At 39.6% G+C, this 22,284-nt stretch overlaps 1 protein-coding gene across 3 annotated transcripts in view; it reads right to left on the bottom strand.

Moving 5' to 3' along the window:
• Positions 1-22,284, bottom strand: part of lrp4 (low density lipoprotein receptor-related protein 4) — a 139,728-nt gene that overhangs the window by 67,630 nt on the left and 49,814 nt on the right. For all 3 annotated transcript variants that reach the window (XM_079240913.1, XM_079240911.1, XM_079240912.1), the window contains exon 2: positions 10,222-10,368. In XM_079240913.1, the coding sequence (XP_079097039.1) occupies positions 10,222-10,368 (147 nt within the window). The remainder of the gene's footprint in view (positions 1-10,221; positions 10,369-22,284) is intronic.

Genomic DNA, 22,284 nt, shown 5'->3' with positions numbered 1-22,284 from the left:
GAGCAGAACTGACTGATGTGGAGCTTTCTGAACATTTGCAGCCACCAGGTCATGATTCAAAGTTGGTGAGTAGCTCATAGAAATTCCTCTGATTAATACAGTAAAAAAAACACCACCTGGATGTCCAGCTACACCTCGGATGGACAGATAAGCTTCGACAGGAGGATCCTCACAAGTTTGTGTAGGAAATGTCTCAATGTGTCTGTGAGTGTGTGAGAGTTTTGGGTACACACCCATTTCCCAAAGCTCACAGACTTCTGTGAGCTGACAGAAAACCAAACGTCATGCAGCGCTTTCCGTCACACACAACAGAGAATTTCCTCATTCATTTCATCTCGCATCCACCCTCAACACACACTCCCTCTCATGCATCTCCTCTGCACCCATCTCCTGACTTGCCAAACGATTTACTCTTTCAACAAGCTCAACCGCTTTCAACTCAGCAGGACTTCAGCCGTGTTCCCATGCATCAAAAGAAATGTGGAGGGAGTAATCATGTGAAGGATGACCTCGAGGATGCGGTGGGAGGATGGTGCAATGGTGAAGCAACAGAGTATTGTCTAATACACTGTGGTTACAGTTGTTATGAGCATCCCCTTCCAGTGTGTGTTGATGAATTTATTGCCTTGAACTGGGAGGAGAGGAGGGAGGGGTCAGGAGGGCAAAATAAGATATGAGAAACGGATTTAAACCACACTGACCCACGCTGATAGATGTTGTTACTTCATGGATACATCAACCACATGTTCAACGTCTCAGCTGGATTTGAAGTTTTTTGTTCCTTAATCTGTCAAAAGGCTCCGCTGTATTCGTATCTGCTGGTGTATAAATGGCTGCAGATGTCAGCGACCACAGGAAAGTTAGTGATGTAATAGATGCAAAATGAGTTTTCCATACAGTGACCACAACACGCAAAATCACCAACAACAAGAATCAAAAGCTATTTCACAACCTTGAAGCAACTTTGCTGGGTCTTTAAGACATGTCTTTTATTCAAGCTCTTAGGATTGCATGACCTGGATGGATGAATCTAATGTTTATGGAAAAAAACATTTTCATACATGAACACTGGAGGTGGTCGGGAGAAAGTGCAGAGAATTTCACCGACGCTTTTTTTTTTTGTTTCAATTCACAGGTGATTCCCAGGGGAAATTTTCTAGTGGAGAAAACCTCACTGCTGGACATGGAAGGCTGGTTGGGTAAACATGTCTGTGAAGCCAAAAGTAAACTGGAAATCTGTGTTTTATTTTATTTGTAGCATGTTTCTAGAAGGTGGAGATTCTTGAAGACTGTGGTGTAAATTTCAATCCTACACTGATCAGACAATTTCTGCAAAAATGCGAGAATTAAATCCGTTAAATCGCCTACTGGCCTCTGCATACAAAAACTTCACATTTAAAGCAGCATAATAAACACCAAGTCAGCATCTGCTTTACATTCTGTCTTTTCTCGGAGCTCTCTCCAGTCAGTCAAAGTCAACCCAAGGTTGTCCCTTGTCTCATATCTCGCTCTGTCACTTTCTACCACCCACTTCCCTCCTTCCCCTGGTGTGCTTTCAGAAGGCTGCTTTGTTAATATGCAGTTGTTGGTGTGTGACGCGTTGCCATAAAGCAGCTTTCACCTGATGCTCCAGGCTGGAAGAAAATTTTGTACAGTCTGGTTTCTCAGTCTGTAGATGCTGCACGGTAATAGTGGCTCCAGGAGTGCACATGATTTTGTGTTTTCTGCACCTGATTTTCCTTACCTCTAAATGTAAAGGAAATCTTATCTTATGTGTTTTGTGAAACGGGCCGTGGCGTGTTTGAGGCTTGCTTGATTGCTTGAACATGATTACACTTTTTGAGGGGAGCACAGTGAGGAATGATGGCAGAAACTACAAAGGCAGCATCCAGGTTAACATCTGCTGGTTTAAAAGCCTGAAATGACTCCAAGTTGCAGTTAAAATAATCACTGTATCTCGCTGCACACACATGCAACCATCAGGTGGAAACTTGACAAACTGCCCCTCTTTTATTTCCCCATTAAAATAAACCACACTTTCCCGTTTTGCTTTGGCTTTTCCTTCAACACAGAGCTGATGCAGAGCAATGTGAGCAAGGTGGATGTCAAAGCTTCAGTGGAAAGCACCGACAACATGAAGCAGATGTATTTTCGTTTGTTTTTCTTCCTCTCCCCAAACAACAGAGCCTTCATCACAATAAGCCCTTACTGCAATTTCCATAAGAACCACATTTCCACAAGCAGCGTGTAGCTCTTCATTCTCCTCATGGGAGTTTATGGATGTGGAACACGCTGCCAAGATCATAAACATGTATTCCTCTAACAGCACCGTCTAATGCCTCATATGTTTGGCCTCCAATCAGATGCAATAAAGCACGGCTGTATGCCATCCAGAGCAGTGCACAAAGGCAGAGAAGATAGAAGGCATGGAGGTTCATTAATGTGATGAATCATCTGAGAGTTGTGTCTTCATTACATTCCATCCAGTAATTTGTCTCCTGTCCTTGAGACGCTTGACTTCAACTTAATACAGTCACAAAAACACATGAAGCATTTCAGACATTTAAACATCCATAATCAGAGACTGCACTTTTTTAAAAAACATTTTTTAACTTTTTAAGATACTTTTACTTTTTCTTTTATTTGAAAAACTTAAAAACCATCACTACGGATATTACACATTTTGTTTGTATGATTTGTTGAGTTTGGGTTTGGGAACATTACATGAAAACTGCAATCTCCTAATTTTTAAGCTGAATTAGTGGCTACATGAATTCAGAGATGGAGAAACAAAACTCCTAAATATCATTGTGATTTTCCAGACCTCAAACACTGCTAAGAAGTCTCAATTAGCACAGCGAGGCTGAAAATACCTAAAACCTAAATGAGTCTACACCTGTGTTTGCAGATACTTTGTTCCTGCATTAAAAGTTTACAGATGAAAAGTCGAGTACAGACGTTCAGGAAAGATTTAAGCTTAACTAAATTTGTGATGGAACAAAGCAGAATGGCCTCCTGCAAGGCTGTGTTGCTCCATCTAATATGGATTTTAGACAACAAAAAGAAGCAAAAACCATAACATGGTACTTTAAGCAATGGCTTAAAAAATAGCTTTGTAGTTTGATGTCCAAACCCAGGGGTTCATACTCATGCAATCATTGCAAAGATTTTGCAAAGCAAACATTGCCTCACTTATCTTAGACAATTTGCCAAAATATAGAATATTTCCCATGACAACTTCCAAAACTTACTCATTTTTGTTGTTTTTCTAACTTTAGACTCACTTATCTTAGACAATTTGCCAAAATATAGAATATTTCCCATGACAACTTCCAAAACTTACTCATTTTTGTTGTTTTTCTAACTTTAGACTGTTGAAAAAGATCATCTATTTCAACAAAACCTTCATAACAAGCACAGCATTCCAATGACTACAAGCTTGACAAGTCTTTGGAGAGTTAAAGTGAGTGAAGCAAAGTATTTTACAGCCCTCAGCAAAAACAACAAAAGGACACAGCCCAACTTTAAGATGTCCTGTGATTCCTGTGCCACATTTGTAAATAGATTTGTGGGATGAGCAGCAGAGTTTAATATGATGGATTCTCCCATGAAATACTTGGACAAACCTGAACAGTTTTTTTCTGCTACTGACTCTTCTATTGAGTTTCTGGTAGCCTAGGTGCTGACCATTAACCAGATGTGTGTAATTTGCACCAGAGACGTGGACAAATGCTACGTCCAGCAAAGACTCCAGTTTCTGCCCTCCGCAGTTGGATATAATGTGGGGAAGATTCAGCAAAAAGATATCACTGGATTTTTTGGTGGTGGTGGTGGTATGATGGTATGGGTTGCATTTCCCTGAGCAGGAAAACTGGCTGCTCATCCCTCAAATGCATTTTTCTGACAAATGTGGGCCATTTCAAAGAGAAATAAAAAGACTATCCAATTGTGTAAAATTTATGGCCAAGACGCTCTGTTAAAACAAAGAAATAATCCACCAAGCAGTAATCTCCTTACTTTTTATGCAAAGTTTGTAAGTATTTTCAGCATATTTAAACATCTTTAACCAATACCCAGCAATACTAATCAGGATTTCCAAAATTTGTAAAAAGGTGTATTATTACTATGTAAAAAGGGAGCAAAATGAAACCTTTGTATCAAACCCACATGGCTCAAAAACAGCTCTTAATCTAAAATGAGTTTGCTAGGGAGAAGCCAATTTGAGAGAAATCAAATGCGAATCACATCTGCAGTTCATGACAGTACTGACCAGTACGCTGCCAGATAGACAATAAAAGTTTTGATGAGTGGGGCAGTTAGGCAGTAATTGTAATTTGTAGATATGTCAATTTTATCCCACAAATCAGTTTATATAAACATTACTAGAATTTGTTCCATATGATTGAGAAATATTTCATTTTATGTGATTTTGCAATCTGTATGTACATGCATGTAAATGTACATATGTGCTGTTAAACAAGCTATAAAATTGGGAGAAAATTTACACCATAATTTTACCATTTTGTAACCTTTATTGTCCGTCCATCCCCCCGGTACCATGTCAGCACAAACACATGCAACACAGCTCTGAGCGACACAATGCCCACATGATCCCACATTGTAATTGGATCGCCTCATAGACTCATCTTTCCTCTGCTGTTCCCATCCTCTGCACTTTCACACACTCTCCAAAACACACATTCCTCCGGGGAAATCCAAAACAGTTGTGCTTTGTCTGGAAATAGTTAAACTGGTATTAATGATAAATACATTAAAGTTCAAACAAAGTCTGGATGCCACACACCACACTGCTTCGATTCAGCAGAAAAGACGCTGCGTTGTGTTTTTCTGTGTGTGTTTTGTTGTGTGTGTTCATTGTGATTCTTTATTCTCATGGTCACACATGTCCGCCCATCTGAACGGTGGAAACAGCTCTTGCACTGAAGCTGCATCGACTACATCGACGAAATTCCTCACTGTGTTTGGAGAAAAATGCTGTAAACAATAAAATTTCTCTCTTCAGTTTTATATTTGGATTTGGTTGATTCAATTGGTGTTAAAACAGTCGCGTAGGACTGGATTGTCTTCAGCCACACAATATACCCACCTCTGACTATTACACATAAACACATTGATTTAAATTTCTAAAACACATTAATATTTTCACTTTTTATTTCACAAAATTTATTAATATAAAGAAAATCAAATCTGAAATGTTCCCAAAGGGGGAAAAAAATCTGAAAAAATTTGTTATTTTAGGAAGTAAATATTGTAATTTATTTGGATTTCCACAGAAGATTTTAGAAGTAAAGTACCTTTTTTACATTAATTGCATGAAAAAGAAATAAACCAGTGTTGTGAAAACCTTTTAAAATCTCACTCCTGATTTTTGGAAGATTTTAACACTGCTGCATCTTCAAAACACCTCGTTCAGAGACCACTTTGCATCCCATCTCTTCTCTGAGCTCTCTCCAATCAGTAAAAGTCACTCTGATGTCTTGGTCTGGCCCTCTTTTTTTTATTGTTTTAGCTTTCTCCAATAATTTCCTCATGTTTCTTTGTCAAATCAGCCAAAGTGTGCATTAAAATGACAGGTGTGTTGATATACCGTTACTGACGTGTAGTGTGGTAACAGAAAGCAAAATTCTGCAGTGAAGTGATGCTCCAGGACAGAAAGAAAGTTATGAATTGCAGTTTCTCAACCTTGGGATGCTGAGCTGTCAGTGGCTAAAATTCTTGCAAACATAAATATGTTTTCATGTGTGAGGGGATCAAGTGGCCTCAGTTACTAGACTTTAGACAACTACTTTAACATTAGGTACATGTGTATTCTTGTATTCTCCTTCTAAGGCATCGCTAATCCCAATCAGTTCTCCAACAGCTATCAAAAAACCAGTAGTACAATTTAAGAAGGTTCTTGCTTGAGTTGTTTGTCTATAGCAGCCTGATGTAAATGAACTGGTTCCACTTTTTCTGCATCTAAGAAAAACAGCTAAAATGATGCAGCTCGAAATTAAATATCATTTTAACAACAAAGGGACCCTGCAGATGGGTAGTATATGGAAAAATTGTCCTTACAAAATAAGGACACAGGACCTGAGATGGATCTGGACCTTCAGTTGGCCCATCTATTGTATCAAAGCCTCATGGCATGGTCGCTGAACTATCCCTGAAAACTAATTTAAAAACTTTCCCATTGTATCCAAACTTTTGACTGGTAGCATATAAAGGGTTAGACTGAAGCGTCTTGCAACAATACTTTGTCTCACTGGTCTTTTCCACAGAGATCCCACTGTATAGCTGCAAAGAAGTGGCCCTCATTATTCTGCTGTTGTGCGACTTTGCTTGCTCCTACTAAAGCAAACAGATGGGCCTCAGCCCCATATCAGCATGTGCTTTCAAACAGCATGCCTGAATTGCAGAATCAGAGGACAAACAACAATGAAACAATCCCTCCTTGATCGAGCATTTTGAAAAGGGCTGCTGAGATTATATGACACTACTTTCCCACAGTCTTTTACCATTTTATCATCTCCAAAAACAAACAACCGTGTGCATTTGTAACTTTTTCTCCCAGGCTGCAACAACAGTGAAAATATAATGCAAAAAGTCTACAATAATCTGTCAAGGAAAGGTCAAAGGAGTCATGGGGAAAAAGAGCAGCTTAAACAAAGCTGGGGATCCATTTTTCCTTTTAGGTTAAATGAATTTCGCACAACTAATGCTAATTCAATTGACCATTTGACTTGCTCTACAATCAATAACACCAACATTGTTTATTCAAAAAACCATACAAAAGAATTAAAACATACATCATCAGAAAGAGATCAACATAAGACTATTTTGTATGAAAACAAAAACCACAAGACTACTTTGTATTTTGCTGCATTAAAATCATAGATTTCAGTGAATGGATTACCTTTTTTCCCCCTTTCAGTCTGAGTAGATTAACCGACCACAGTTGATTTAGTCATAAATGAATAAATATTATAACTCCAAGACTAGATATTATATTGTTTTAATTAGCATTCTCCTGAGTAATGGAGTAGCAGGAAAGCGCCTGTGTGTAACAGTATCTGTAATGTCAGGCCACTACAACCGGATGACATGAGCACTGTGGTTACACCATTGACTGAAGCAAGTCCATGACAAGGATCATCCAATCACAGAGCGATAAAGCAGAGGATCGATGGTACAGTACTAATGGATTAGAAGGCTCCAACTAGAAGCTCTGATATCTGTCAGATGCTTCCATGTGTCTCCCTAAATAAGTAACGCACCGCAAATCAATATGTGGCAATCTGACTCACTAAACATTCAACTGGCCACAGATCAATAGCACTTAGCATCCCCTCTCCCAACCCCCTAACAGGCTTAATGTGACAGAAGAAGAGTGATAGAGAAAGAATATCAGCGCACATACACAAAAGCAACCACACAACTCTGACAGTGTCCGAGGGAAAGGGCGAAAACCCGCCTCTCTGAGTGAGCAGTGAGGAGAATAAAGACCCTCGCACTGACGTTTCCCATCAATACGCAGAAGTGTAAAAAAAAAAGACGAGAGAAGATCTCCACCACTTGACAAACTGACATGCTCTGCAGGAAAATACTCCTGTCTGCGTCTGCTGCCAAGGCTCGCCTCCAGCCAAAACTCATCCAGTGCCAAAAGTCACTCAAGCGTTTTTTGTTTTTTTCATGCTTGGGGCATAAACCATGGAGAAGGCCTCCCTCAGAAATACTACCCTCGCTGCTCTGGTCAGACCATTCACGGTTTCACTGGCTTTCACTGATTAGATCCATATGAGCTCTATTATTGTTTTCTTTTTAAACTTTTTACTCCGTTTCTGTAAGAAAACTTCCCCAGCACACTTTCATTTTTATATGAATGCATTTCAGAAGTCATGCAGGTGAAGTTGCAGGAGGGAACTGCGAGAGCAACTTCCTCAAAGGACATATCAATCAGCTATCAGTTTAGTACTAACTCAAAATAAATTCATGTAAATGTGTTTAATTAATAAAGTCTGAGACACATTTCTGATTATCATATGTTTAAGATTTGATCATTTAATTCGACATAAATGTTGCACAGCTGCTCGTGGTTATGCATCATTTAACAACTGAGAAGTCTGGCTGCTGAATGTAAAAAGACTTGGAAGAAAAACATGTTTACATTCATTAATTTAGGTATAAAAAAAACCTCGATACTCGATATACAGTGCTCCTCTATTACGAGGGAAAAAAATCATTACATTTAACTGAGAGATTCCTTGTAAGGAACTCAAAATGCTCCAGATTGTGGGTGTCTGAGTGTTCATTGTGCTCTGAAGACGTGTAAAAAAACACTGAACTTATGCAGGTGACTGTGAGCGGCGACAGCAGTTAAGCTAAAAAAAAAAAAAAAAAAACAAAAGCAAAACAAAACATGCTGTAGCTACAGGGAATACATATTGGCAACGTGGCACCAATCTGCAGGGTTGTGCTGAGGAATCGCAGTTTTATTTGTGCTTTCGGTTATTACTACCATATAAATTAAAGGAGTATATTGTGATTCAGTGATATTTGGACGTCTTCACAACTCATTCAATGAGTTAGCTGAGACAGTCTCTGGGTGTTTTTAACCAGTCAACCAGTCTGCCAGGGACTCTCAAAGGTACGAATGTTAACTAAGACTATTTCATGGACTAAAACATCTTCCCAGAGTCTATTTAGGGCTTTTTCATGCCATGGACATGCCTGAGGAATGATCTGGGTTTGAAACACAGCTTTGGTTAAAAACTATCATCTAAACATTTGCTTACTTGGAAATCCTGAACTCTGTATCCAGGTAAACAAAAAGCAGTACACATGGGAAAGGATTGCAAACACAGACTTAAATGTAAAAATTTTGGCGTCAATAAATGCATGTAGAACCACAGGCTGATCTGAAGACTTAAGTCAGATTAGAGGTTTTAGATTTAAAAAGAGAAAAGGATTTTTTTAAATTACAGCCTAATTATCAAGAGTCTTTGTCTTTTCACACCAAACTGGTTTCAGTGGTGCATCTGAGTTGCCTAACCTTTTACATCTCAAAGGCCAAATCGGACTCTGTCTGGACATCTTAGTGACAGACCATCTAGTCTGCCGTGACAGAACAACTAAAAACTGAGCTTCAATGTGGACATGAGGTTGAAGCAGCAGTGGTTGCTGTTCAATATTTTATAGTGACTTTTAGTCTTCTCGCTTTGGTGTCCCCAAAAAATGGCTGATTCAGCATCCGTCTTAGATCCTGTCTCATCTCTGAGTTCTCACCACTCAGTAAAAGTCAGCCTAATGTTGACACTTATCTCTTGCTCTATCCCTTTCTCTTCTTCTTTTTCTTTCTTGCCCTGATTATGCCCCTCTTGAGTTTTGTTGAAAGGCCAATGTGTTGATTTCTAGCTGTGTGTGAAGCAGTACCTATCATTTTATCTGAGCTAAACAAAATAAAAAAGCTGTCAAGTACAATTTTTTAACATTAAGATAAGCTACATGGGAACAACTGCTCCAGAAATGTGTCGATATGGAACAGTTTGGTTTGTTAAATCTGGATCTCTGTTGAGTTTCCACAACAAACTATGGTTTATCTGGCAGGCAGCGTATTGGCCAGATAGCCACAGATGCTTTAGCCATGCGGTAGCATGATGTCACAGCAGCCCTACACCTTCCCTAAATTACAATGAAAACATGACCCAAAAACAGAGGAGAATATCGACAGGTTTTTAACCTCTTGTCATGTGGCTTTAAACTACACCTACAAAACCCCACCACATATGAAAAATGTGCTGTTGCTGCTTTCTTCTTATTACCACAGGAAGCGAATTCTCTTTGGACCAATCAACGGGTTGTAGTGTGTCAAGCTCCATCATTTTGGCTCAGCTCAGTAAGATTGGTCCAAAAAAGTGGGACCATTTGGGCCAAATATTCTGGTACCATTTCTAGTTTTTTGTCCACGTACCCGTACCATACAGTACCGTACTTGTTGGTGTGCCAAAAGGACCAAGAAGCTTTTGAGTTACTTTAAAGTAAAGGTAAAGATAAACGCTCTATAATGTCATCTGAAATACATCCAGAGGCTAAAGTGTTTCGAAGCTCCACCACATAATCAGAAATGTGTGAATTCTCCCATCCCACTTTCTTGATAATGGGTCAACAATCAAGAAAAATTAAAGACAGAGGGAGAAAAAAATGCAAACAAATACTTACTGCATCCATCCTCGTCACTGTGGTCCCCACAGTCGTTGTCTCCGTCACACTGCCACTGAGCCGGGATGCAGGTACACTCCCCGAATGCACTGACTGCACATGTGAAGTGGTTCCTCCCACATGAACATTCGGCACTACCATGAACACCTGTGAACACACAGAGGAAGAGGAGGTCACGTCAAATCAGCCGCATTCAGGTGAACCAGCGTGATTCCCTGGAATCTATACAAAGAGTTCAGTTAAACATGCGCTCATGTTTTCCATCATACATACCTGTCTCACACATCTTGGATTAAACAAAAACACACAATCCGCCTCTGAACCCTGGCCCAGAAAACACAACATTCAGTACGAAGAAATGAAGACGGTTATCAGATAGGGAGGGTGTTTATGGTAACTACAGGACTATGAGATTCAGAGCTTTTTCATCACTTGAGAATCCGAACACTGACTTCTACCCCGTCTCCCTGCTGACGTTTCCACCCTCTTTCACTGATTTATGTAAGAAAAGCAAGAAAAAGCTTCAGAAAACCACAGCCATGTGTTAAAAAAATCCGTTTAGTGAACTTTAATGGGATTCTTTATTAGATTTATACAGCAGCAGTAAACTCTGTTTCTGGGACTCTAGGAAGACTAAAAATAACCCGTTTCTGAACTTCTGCTCAAATCTCAAATTTTTTTAAGTGATTTAAAAGCAGCGCTGCTCATGCGGATAAGTACTTCCCGGCTGAAATAACAAGTCTTTCACTTGATTGTCAGAAGGAGTTTCCCACCTCGCACAAACACTCAGAGCACACAATTGTGAGAAAATGAACCGATAATTGGTCGTAGTTAGGAAAGAGTTTAAATCATGTGTCCTCTGTGATTTCTCCCTAAATCAGTCAAGGGTTTGGTTTTCTTCTCTTTCATCACGTTGTCAACCAAAACAGGGAATGTGAGAATTATACGTTGTCCTGAGCTGCAATTATCAAGTTCGAAGTCAATTTTGACGCCTTTCTCTTTGGGATTTCAAGTCTAAAATATGATTTTTACACCAGCGCAGTGGCGAAATAATAACATGTACCAAATTTCCAGAAGCAAATCAACACTTCAAAGCTTCAGTTTGTGTGCATGGATGCTTCCTGTGATGTTTCCAGATGACATTCCTACTGATAAGTAGGATGATCGGCTGTGCAACACTAACTGATTTATTTTGCAGATTTTTCTTTTCACCCCTCAAGGTTTATCCTCAAAATATAATTCACTAACAAAGACATATGACAGTGTGGTTGGCACGCATCGACATTCATGATTAATGGAGTGATTAACAAGGTTAAAGTGTGAAAAATGAACATTTTTGTGAATACACTTGTCTGATAAATAATAATTCACTGTGGTGTCATGTAAAATGTGTAAGATCTGAAGGGTTTTTACTGTTGGGAAGTGTGGTGAGAAGTCAGATTCCTCCTCGCAGCCCATATTGCTAGATTGACAACCTACTCAAACTCAATATTAAATGATAATAGTGATCACCGTTGATGGAAACAAAGCATGAAATTAATTTGTTTAACATATATCTGATAAATGCCCAAGCAAATTCAAACTTGCACTCATAAAAGCCCTGATTCTCCGCCACAGCAGTAGAAAACACCACATCTTCAGGCACATGACAGAGAACCACGACCAGGACTGGGAATAAATAAAGGTTTCCCCATTTTGCTCTCATTTCCAAGCCCATTAATGACCATCTGTGTGTATTTGTGTGTGTCGATTTTGCTCAAAATGGCCTGCCGCAACCCAAAGTTTCTTGGAGTGTGTGTGTGTGTGTGGTTCCTGGCCTCTTCACAAAGGCATCAGTCAACCCAGGAGGGCCTGGCAGGGAGAGCTCAGTAACCTTCAGATCCCTCCCACAGCACTAAATTAATGGCCTCTTTCTTTTCATTTCCCTCTCTCCCTCTCTTTCTCTTCGTTTTGTCTTTCCACCATCCCTTCTTTACCCCCCCCAAATCCAAGCCAAGCTGCCTCCTTTCTTTCCCCCCTTTCTCCCCCCTAACCCCTTGTTTCCAGAGCTCCCGCTAATGGGAGGGAAACGAGGATGGCGTCATCCAAGTCTTCCCGTCTTTAAAACTTGTCTTTCTAATTTCCTTGCGCAGTCTGTAATTCTTTAACTCCTCAGACCCCTCGGAGCGTGGTGTTCACTCTCTGAGAAGACAGGAAAGACAATCTGAAGACCGTTTCTCGGGGGTCCTCGGTTGAGCACGCACAGCTCATACTGCAGTGTTTTGAACTGTGCTGGATTTGTAACCTTGAGCTTATGGAGCATTTTATTCAGATGTGTGTGGGTGTGTGTGGGGTTTGCACAGAGCTAAATTAGAGTCTTTGAGTTGGAGCAGAAGTCTTGTCAACATGAAGCCACATCAGAGGCCTTGCATTTGTCAAACATGCTTTAAAAAGCAGAGGTCACTGGCTCTGACCAGAGCCAAAGAGTTTAGCAGGAAGCCTTTAACTAAACCGCACTGCAAATTTACACAAATGATTCTGAAAAGGTTGAGCTGAAACACTGCCCCAACCTGTAAAGCCTGAAGATTTTTCCCTCCGGTGGCATTACAGGGTCCAGATTGAAGGAAAAGCTATGACGGAAGCGATAGGGAAGTTATAACCTAACTGATGCTGATAAGTTATCAGTGAAATATGTCCTGCTGCTGGATAGCTACGTGTTTACATGCACACGCACAAAAGCCACAAATAAACATGTTATATGGTCAATAAGCCGGTTCTGCGAGATGAAACAACTTTACATGGTGACACTAATCCTTTAAACTTCAAACCATTTTTTAAGTATACTTAAAAATATATTTGTTTTGAATCCCATCACTTTTAATCCCAGCCAACATACAGACTTTCAGGGCAGCCTCAGTTATCAGATCATATGGCTAAAATGATGTAGAATTAACATATGACTAGCTAAAGCACCATAAAAGCACAACCAAAACTGTACCTAGTTGAAATAACATACAGATCAACAGTGACCGGGCCTTTCCTAATCTGCATATAATTAATTCTTTAAAGTCCTTCAGAGGAAATAGAATAATGGTACTGAACAACACTGAACAGAAACTATTCACAAATGTACACTTTTTCCTTTCTATTCAGTTTTTTATGCTACTGTTTACCTACAATCCTCACAATGATGCTTTATTACAGCTACAGAGGTTTTTTTCACACACACACACACACACAACTTTCTTGATCTTTGGCCATTCCTGATTAGGTTTTGATGGCAATTGAAGCCATTTTATTGGTCAGAGTTGACAGGGAGGAGCTCCATTATAATTTCAGGGTCAAACTGGAGGTCTCTTTACAACCACTCACAGCGATCCTTCTCTATCACAAAAACTATTTCTTGTTGCTTTGAAAGTGCCGATAAACTAAGCGGTGTGGCGTTCTAGTGGATCATTAATGTGGATTTACTATACAGTCTCTGATTTAACATTAAATTCTGTGGCTGGATTGGAAACTTCTTGAATGGGATATAAATAGAAAACTTCTGTAGATCACCTAAAGTGGAAGCTATCCGAAACAATTCACCCCACACAGTTACACATACACACTACTTTTCCAGACAAATTATCCACAACATCAGCAATAGCACATGCTGGGTGCCACCAATATAGTTTGAAGAGTTCAACACTGCAGTCATTATTTCACCCTTTTAATGCCATCAGCAGCTCAGTGATCCTGACTTTATCTGACTGAATGATAACAAGTGAAAACTCCCACAAAGAAAAGCCACAAAATATTTGTTTAGTTTGTGTGCCAGAACCAACAGATACACCGCCGTCTCTGTTGGTGTGTGCTGATAACACAAACCTATCGAAGAAACAAGGAGAACAATCAAAATGTCTGAAATTTGTCACGTAAGGTTGCAGACAAACACACACAAAGACCAGCCCAGCGCCTTTCCATGGCGCCAGCATGACATGCCTCCGATGCATCACACAGATAACTGATCACAAGCTAAGCTGCTTCCAAGAGACGGTAGGTCACTTTGTACTGGAAGTAAAAGTTTCCGAATAATATACCCTTCTACTAAAGGGTGTTTTTGTGTTGGTGTGCTTGCTGTTTTGATTAGTTTTGTTCAGGTGAAGCAGTCATGGATGTGAAAACTGGCACATTTTCACCCGAATTCTGGTTAACTTCATGGTCTAAATGGTTGGAGTGTTTAAACATCATGTCAGCATCCATATTACAGAGTGTGCTCGTGTAACTGTGACAGTGCTGAACTTGCAATGTTCAGGCAGATTAATGCAAACTTTCTACTTCATGAAACTAAGAAAACTCACAAAAAGGCATTTGGGATGCTATTTTAAGAATTGATTTACAACAAAAATAAATTATTACAGTTTTTTAGTGTTTAACGCGTTTAGTGAGGAGTCGTGAGTTTTAGACTTCATTTATTGATATTAATTTTGGATTTATAATCTGTCTAAATTCAGGATCTACATTTTTGACAAGGTGTTATCACGTTGTGGGTTCCTGCCATGCCAAGCCTTTTCTAAATGAAAACGAGCCAAATTTTCTTTTACAGTTAGTTGCTGTTGGAAGACATTCAGCCTCTGCAGGTAAGTTCAGTAACAAACAGACAAACAACAAGCTGAGCAGGGATGACAACTTCTTCCCACCAATCCTGTTAGACCAGACTTATCTCTCACAGATGTACCTCTGTCAGTCCCCGGTACTGGACCTCCCACCCAGCGAAGACAGGGATCCATGTTTTCTCCATGAGCTAGATGTGTACAAACCCTACGTTACCTCCTTCTCTTCTTCTAAGGGAAAAACGCTGAGAAAGCCTGACATATTACAGCAAAGTTCTTCTTTTCAGTGTCAGATTCACTGAGTTTTACAGTAATAAAGTCATTATTTCCTCAACACAAATGCGATTCAAGCTTTTCTTCTGTAAGGAGAGCAGTGGACAGGCAAGGAGCACTAACACCAGTCAGGACCAACAATGTCTTCTCTATGTAGGTTTTGCAAACATGAGTAACGAGAATAGATGGTTTCAGCGTCTATACCTCAGCTTAAATCATCTAAAAGTGAGATAAATTACATGTGTCTTGAATATATGATTTTACAATTAACTGTTGATATTAAAAGTTGTGATTAATTCATTGTAAAGATCCCTCATGTGTGAAACATGCAGGCTGATCAGAGCAACTCGCGGAGGCACAACATCTGCCTGTTGTAAACTGCCATATATTTAAGCAATTTAATGATTCAGTGTTTGCTGATATCTGAAATTCAGTCATAATCCAGTTTCGATTCAATTCAGAATCCGTCGACTGACATCATTATACAATATAATATACATTTACATTTATATCAAAATGACAAAAAGCAACTAGAATATCATTTAACATCGTCATTCCTCAGTCTGGTATTTAACTAAATTTAAATTTAAAATATGTTCTTATAACAAAGAGAGACTAGTGATTGAGAAATAATGATGTGCAAGGGGAACTCAAAAGGCAGCCATTTTCACTATGAAATTGTATTTGATAAATGGTTATCATACTGATTTTTGCATTTTGGGTTGATGTCATTGGCTCGTTGATCACATGATCGATACATCAATATAGATCATTGTACTGTGACACCCCCAGTCATCAGACTGCAGCAGCCTGTAGAAAAAACTGAAAACAATTTCACCTGTATGGCCTTGTTTATGTTCACTGATCCATTATTATTAGTCTCAAACAGCTGCTCTTCTTCTTAAGAACAGCTGGAAGTCGAACATTAGCAAGATGACTTTTGTTTGTTTCAAATGCTCTGCTTAGGGTCAAAAGAAATGTTCAAAACCATTTTTGTTTCCAGAGAGATGCCTCCCCAGTCCAGGTAGAGCTGCTGTAGCCTTTTTCATTTGTTTTCTCTGAGAGACATTCAGACTTAATACGAAGGTTTTATTCATTATTTACACAGTAGATTTAGACTTTCTGGTTTCTTTATTTTCTTTTTATATTATTTTTAGGTTAGTATCAAAAGTAAGAAATGAATTAAAAGCTATAAGGAACGTTTATGTAATTTTACTGATTTTTGGTGATTTTTGTGTTTAATCGGCATAATATAGTCATCACATTCACTGTAATACTGTGAATTTCTCTTGTCAATCAAACTGAGATACTGTTGTTGGTTTCTAGATGGCCCTTTCAGGACTAGGCTGGAAATTTACTTCTTGATTTCTGCACATGAACCAATAAATACCAATAAATCACATGCACGATCAGTCAACCAGTCGGGTTGGCAGAGCAGCAGACGACCAACTTCACCTGTCTGGCTGAGCCCAGTGGGTGAGCTGTGAGTCAGAGGCAACTGGAAGCAGAGCAAAAGAAAACAAAGGCCACCAAAGATCCTCCACTGCTGGTTACTACGGCCTGGAACTGTCTAAACAGGCCTGATGGGGAACAAGACAGGTGGTCCCCCAAAGGTAAACACAAAGAGAAGCCCACAAACACAAACCGACACCACATCTTTAGCCTGACCTGCATACAGGAAGAGCCTGCGTTCACCAACCGAACCGAACCAGAAGCTGCCACGATGTAGGAGATCTAACCAGGTGCTTTTCTAGCTGTCGCCCACCATTTGGCAATTCACTCCTGTTAAATAGTTAAATAATGAGTGTGAAGAGTTGAGAAGGGAGCAGAAGGGCCAAAACACACAATGGTAACCCGGCCTGGAGAGCGGGTGGCCACGATGTCAAAAGGCTGCCAGTTAATTAGGCGTGGACCTCCCTGGAGACTACCTGGAGGGTCGGAGCTGCATCTCTTACTCTGTGTGAGAAAACTGCTATAAAAAGGTAATAAGTGGGATATTTCTGTGCAGGGACAATGCAAAGGGTAAAACAGAAGCAAAGAAGGAATGAGTGGGACTTTTTGTGTCCTGTGTCTTCCTGCCACCCCTCCTCTGCTGGTATTGAGTTGTAAAAGCTTCAGAAAGACAGCTGCGACTCAGCATGTCAGCAACTGGTCGGACTCGAGTTTTCCCAAACTAGCTGCATTCATCTGTGCAGCACGTCGCGCAGCACTGCACAGCATGAATAGACACAACCGACGCCCCGCATCTTCATCAGGTGTCCGCGTTCAGCGTTACTCACCTCAGCTGACAAAAAGACACATGACTGATGGTGTTTTCAAGAAGGCTGCTCACCTGAAAAAAACATTATTCACGGGTCACAATGAGCATCCGAACCTCAGCAATGTTTGGGCTCTACTGCGGTAATATTCAAATAAGGTTGACAAGTATAAGTGTTGGCCTAAGGATAAGACAGACATTGGGTATGGTAACATGATGTTTTTTTAATTCGGAATTAATAATAATTCAGAATTAAATAATTCGGAATTAAAGTATTCTCTGACGAGTTTACATGAAAATAATAATTCTGAATGAAGATTTGCATGAAACATGTCCTCACTTAATTAGTCTTTAGAGCGGCGGGTTGGGAAGGGTTCTGATTGGACAAAGGGTGCACATGACGTATGACGTATACCGTTAATAAACAAAGTTGGCTCCCTTCTCGTCTTTTCAGTCATAACTTGTAAAAACTACATAAAAAGTACCAGTTTGCAGCTATTTTTATTATAATTTTGAAGAACCTGCTCAACACGGGGATACTACTTCACTTTCTGCAGCAACTGGGAAGAAGAAGAAAGATAGACCACCGAACACGGGAGGCCAAACAACGCACGTCACCGGGACAGGACATGGTAAAGAGCATGCTCAGAACAACTGGACTTAACTCAGAGCAGAATTAAGGTTTACATGACGGAGGAATTAAATAGTTCGGAATTAAAATGCGAATAAACCAGACACTTACATCGGAATTAAGATGAATTCCGAATAGAAATTTGCATTAGGAATTGAGTGTTTACATGGTCATTTTTCATCAGTTTAAAGCCGAATTAACTTTTATTCAGAATTAAACAGAGATTAAAACTCCCATGTAAACGCAGCAAGTGACGAGATAACCAGACGTGGCAGTTTTGGGCTTTGCAGCTTGTAATGTTACTCTTTCATTTGTGCAACAGAGATTTCAGAAATCAGTCTCTGTAGTCTGTAGAAAGCAGTCTCTTTGTAAACAACAGCAGAAAGCTTCAGGAAACAGGAAAAAACAAAAAATAAAACAGGGACAAACGTTTCCCAGAACCAACTAGATCCTGGATCCTCAAAGTTTAAACATGTGTCTGTAAGTGCTTCAGATCAAAGGCTGTAGACATAAATGCATCGGCGTTGGTGATAGTTTCTCCTGGGGTCCTGCAGAGGGCGCTCTTTTTTTCAGCTGACAGCTGCTCCATAAAATAGGCTAATGTTGTGGTGCAGCGGAAATGAAAGAAAAAAACTGTGCAAAGCCATTATGAGAAGAAAATCATGACACCAAATTATCTTTAGGATATCAGGACATAGACAGAGCAGCAAAAACAAAAGTAAGGCAAACTATGCAAAATCTATAACTAACAGCTTTACGAGTAAATTATGTTTAGTATTTTAAGGTTTTCTGCATTTAAAATTTAAGCTAAAGCAGCTTTAAACATGCTCATTTGAATATGCAAATTAGGTATTTTATAATTAGTTAAAATAAAATTTAAAAAAAAAAGTAGTTAAAATAAAATAATTGAATTAAAATGATGAATGAAAATAATTCAAAATTCTTGCATCTCTACTTTTCCCTTCACAGAACCAGACAAACCTCAGTTTTTTTGTCCATGTTTTGTAGATGAAGTGTTTTATAAATGGGTAACAAAAACATACAGGCATGAGCGCAATGGTAAAGTTTGATTTGCGTACATGTTAAATGCTGCTAAAGATTTCTGACCCATATGATACGAAAAAAGAATAAAAAACAACCTCTGAGGTTCTGATTCTAAAAATTCAACACATTTTTGTTATGAAACCCTACTTACATATATATTTCTAAATAAATCCGTAGACAAACCAGGGAGCAGAACATTTCTAACACATTAACGCTGACATGTACCAGACACCACAGCAAAGAGTGGCATCTGCTGCCCTTCAGCACACAGTCAGTTACAGCAGCCCTTTACATTCACAAATTTTGGTTAATCTCAATACTTTTAGATACCTGGATCTTTACTTAAAACCTAAAAGCTTTAATCAATAACATAAACACTCTTTAGAGGTCTAACAGTCAGCTGCTGTACTACATTTGAAGCTACTACATTTCCTCCAAGTGCTGAAATCACATTGTTTTCTAAGTAAATCTTGAAAGATTTCAGTAAAAACTATGGGAATCAACAGGCTGGCAGATCTACAGTGGATGCTAAATATGTTTTTACACAGCAGGAGATCTTTTATTTAGTCTATCACATTCAGATTAAGACGGCACTGCAAAACGGGAAACACGAGTGATAGAGGAGGTGTGACCACACTGCTAATGGCTCCACACACCAAACATAAACATTTAAAAGGTGATAATTATTTAAAAGGTTAAAAAAAAAACAAAAAAAACTAGTGTCTTCTGCGCAAATCTGGTTAGTCTGTTTTCATCTCTATTAAAGGGGCTCTATGATGCTATGTCTAGTTTTCTGAGCTTTCTACAGTGTTACAGTGTGGAATAATCAGACATGTGAGCGGCGCGTCCTTTTTTTTCTTTTTATTACCTAAACGCATGTTTAAGCTTTCCAGCACTCTCTACATTCAGTTTCCATAGCGACAGAAACTATTTTTTTTTCGACTTCAAAATTTTAGTGACATCCCAGGGGAGGGACTCAGTGATTGGTCATCTTCTCTAGGTTGTGTACATTTACGAGAAGAAAGCCACGCCCACCTTCACTGCTCAATATGACTGCTCCTAGTAGTTGACCAATCAGATGCAGCCTGCAGGACATGGGGCGGAGCTTTCTCTGTTTGATTGTTTCTGGCAGAGGCTGATCTGAGAGGATCAATACAAAAGGAATGACGGCGTTTGTGAAAAATGCTTCATTATTTCTTGCCCTTACGGACATGCATATTAAAATAAATTTGACTGAAATGTGCATCATAGAACTACTTTTAGTAATGTATTGTTTAACCTTTTTCAGAGCACATGTGTAATGTTCCATAACAGCTCTTCTTTACCATTTTAACACTATTTCTTTGGTATAAAACACTCATTTCAAAGTTTACTCTGTTCAGGATATCAAATGGCGGGACTGCTCCTTTAACACTGCAACCCTCGGTTATATACCTGTTTTCTCGTACAAGAACGGCTCAACTGATAAGGGAATTGATGAAGAGCCAGATTGATAAGGATCTGATTTTGGCATCAACACGATAACGTCTTATCATTTTCCATCCCTCACTTGGAACGGAGGAATTAGCAGAGGAATTAGTGGTGAAACAGGCCTCCTCGTGCTTACATCAAGCAGGCAAAGCAGAGCTCTGCCACTGTTGCTCAGCTGGTTACAAGATGCCAAGGACCCAAATCATTGTAATGACGCAAGACTGAACCCTCTAAGTTATCATCCATGAATTACCATGATGCAACAGCCAGAAGTTAACGTGGATGTCTTTTTTCCCTAATAAATGTGCAACCGATACATGAAAAGTTCCTCGACACTCATCACCAACCTAAACATTTCTGCAACCCAGAAGCACTAACAACACCCCCCACGCTGGACAGCATAAACACAGATATGAGTCTGCATGGAACTGATGTTCAAACTCCCAAATCTACAAAAATCCCTGTGCATACTCGACAGTGTCCAAAAGATCTATAAACATCTGTTACCAAGCACTTCAGGACCCCTTCATGATGATCTTTCTACACACTGACTGTTTGGAGAGTCTACTGTGGTCATAATGTTATGATTGGTTAGTTTATGGGCAACAGAAATGTGCAAAAAAGTGACACAAAAGTAATTTTCTTCTTGTTACAAAATAACAATTTTGTGCTACGTTTTTGTCAACCTTACATTTTGGTCTTAATACGCTAAATGCTGCATTTTTATTCTCGAATGTCACGACTAAGTAGAGTTTAGGTCAGGGCAAGTATCATGAAGTGCCTCGGATGTTTATTTTTAAAAAACAGCTGATTCAGGGACACATAAAATATTCCATAAAACCGAGACGATTACCAGTAAAGAGGCCGACGTGCTCAATAAGAAGCTGGTGGTAATTCTTAGTGTATTTATCAGCTTCCACTGGAATCTTTCACCGTTACAGTACATGTATTGATTGGTAGTGTTTTACTAATTAAATGCTTCATTTCTAGGTTCTTTCTTGTTTTTCTACTGTTTTAAAAAACAAAAAAAAAAAAAGAATGAAACATAAAAATAAATTAAAAACTGCATTAAAACATATGGAGGCTGTAAAGGTCCACTTCATTCCCTGTGGTTTGGACGGTTCTGGCTTCGAGCTGCCAAACAGCTCATCATCCCTGCCAGTCCCCACTCTGTCGGCTCATCCCCACCTACTAATTTGCCAGTGTAGGTTAAGCCGCCCTGATGTGGCGAGCTTGTTACCACAGCAACACATGCTGAGCCCGGCAGGGAAACAGGCAAGTGTGCAGATGCGCTTTCGCAGCAACTTTTAAAGCAGCAGAGAATTTCTCAAAGAAACAAACTTAAAAGTATGTAAACAACAGCACCAGACAAACAGGTTTAGAGTCAATGTTTAATCTTCAAAGCACTGCGAAGAATCTTCCTAAGCAGCACCGTCATCGCGAGCTCATCCTTTCACACAAATCACACAGACACACAGGAGAGCCTGACATGTGAAGCAGTTGGTCCAACAGCAGGGTTCTTTTCACGCCTGCTCATCTCAGACTTTCATTAAAATTTCAGTCTTATCACACCAGAGCACTCAATCACCTTCTTATATCGTATCTCAGCAAGACAACACTAGTATGTGTGTGTGTACGAGTGTGTTGTTGACCTGCCTGTGAGGCTGAAACAGGTTAACACTCCTGCAACCTGACCGGAGGTAGACCCTCATTTCTGCATGCTATGTGCACTACTTGATTCTGGCAAATAATGCCAAGTATGTACACACACACACACACACACACACACACACACACACACACACACACACACA

This window comes from Telmatherina bonti (assembly GCF_933228915.1).
Source record: "Telmatherina bonti genome assembly, chromosome: 1".
In the NCBI taxonomy this organism is placed as follows: domain Eukaryota; kingdom Metazoa; phylum Chordata; class Actinopteri; order Atheriniformes; family Telmatherinidae; genus Telmatherina; species Telmatherina bonti.
The sequence above is the reverse complement of the archived record's forward strand: the minus strand, read 5'-3'. Positions and strand labels throughout refer to the sequence as shown.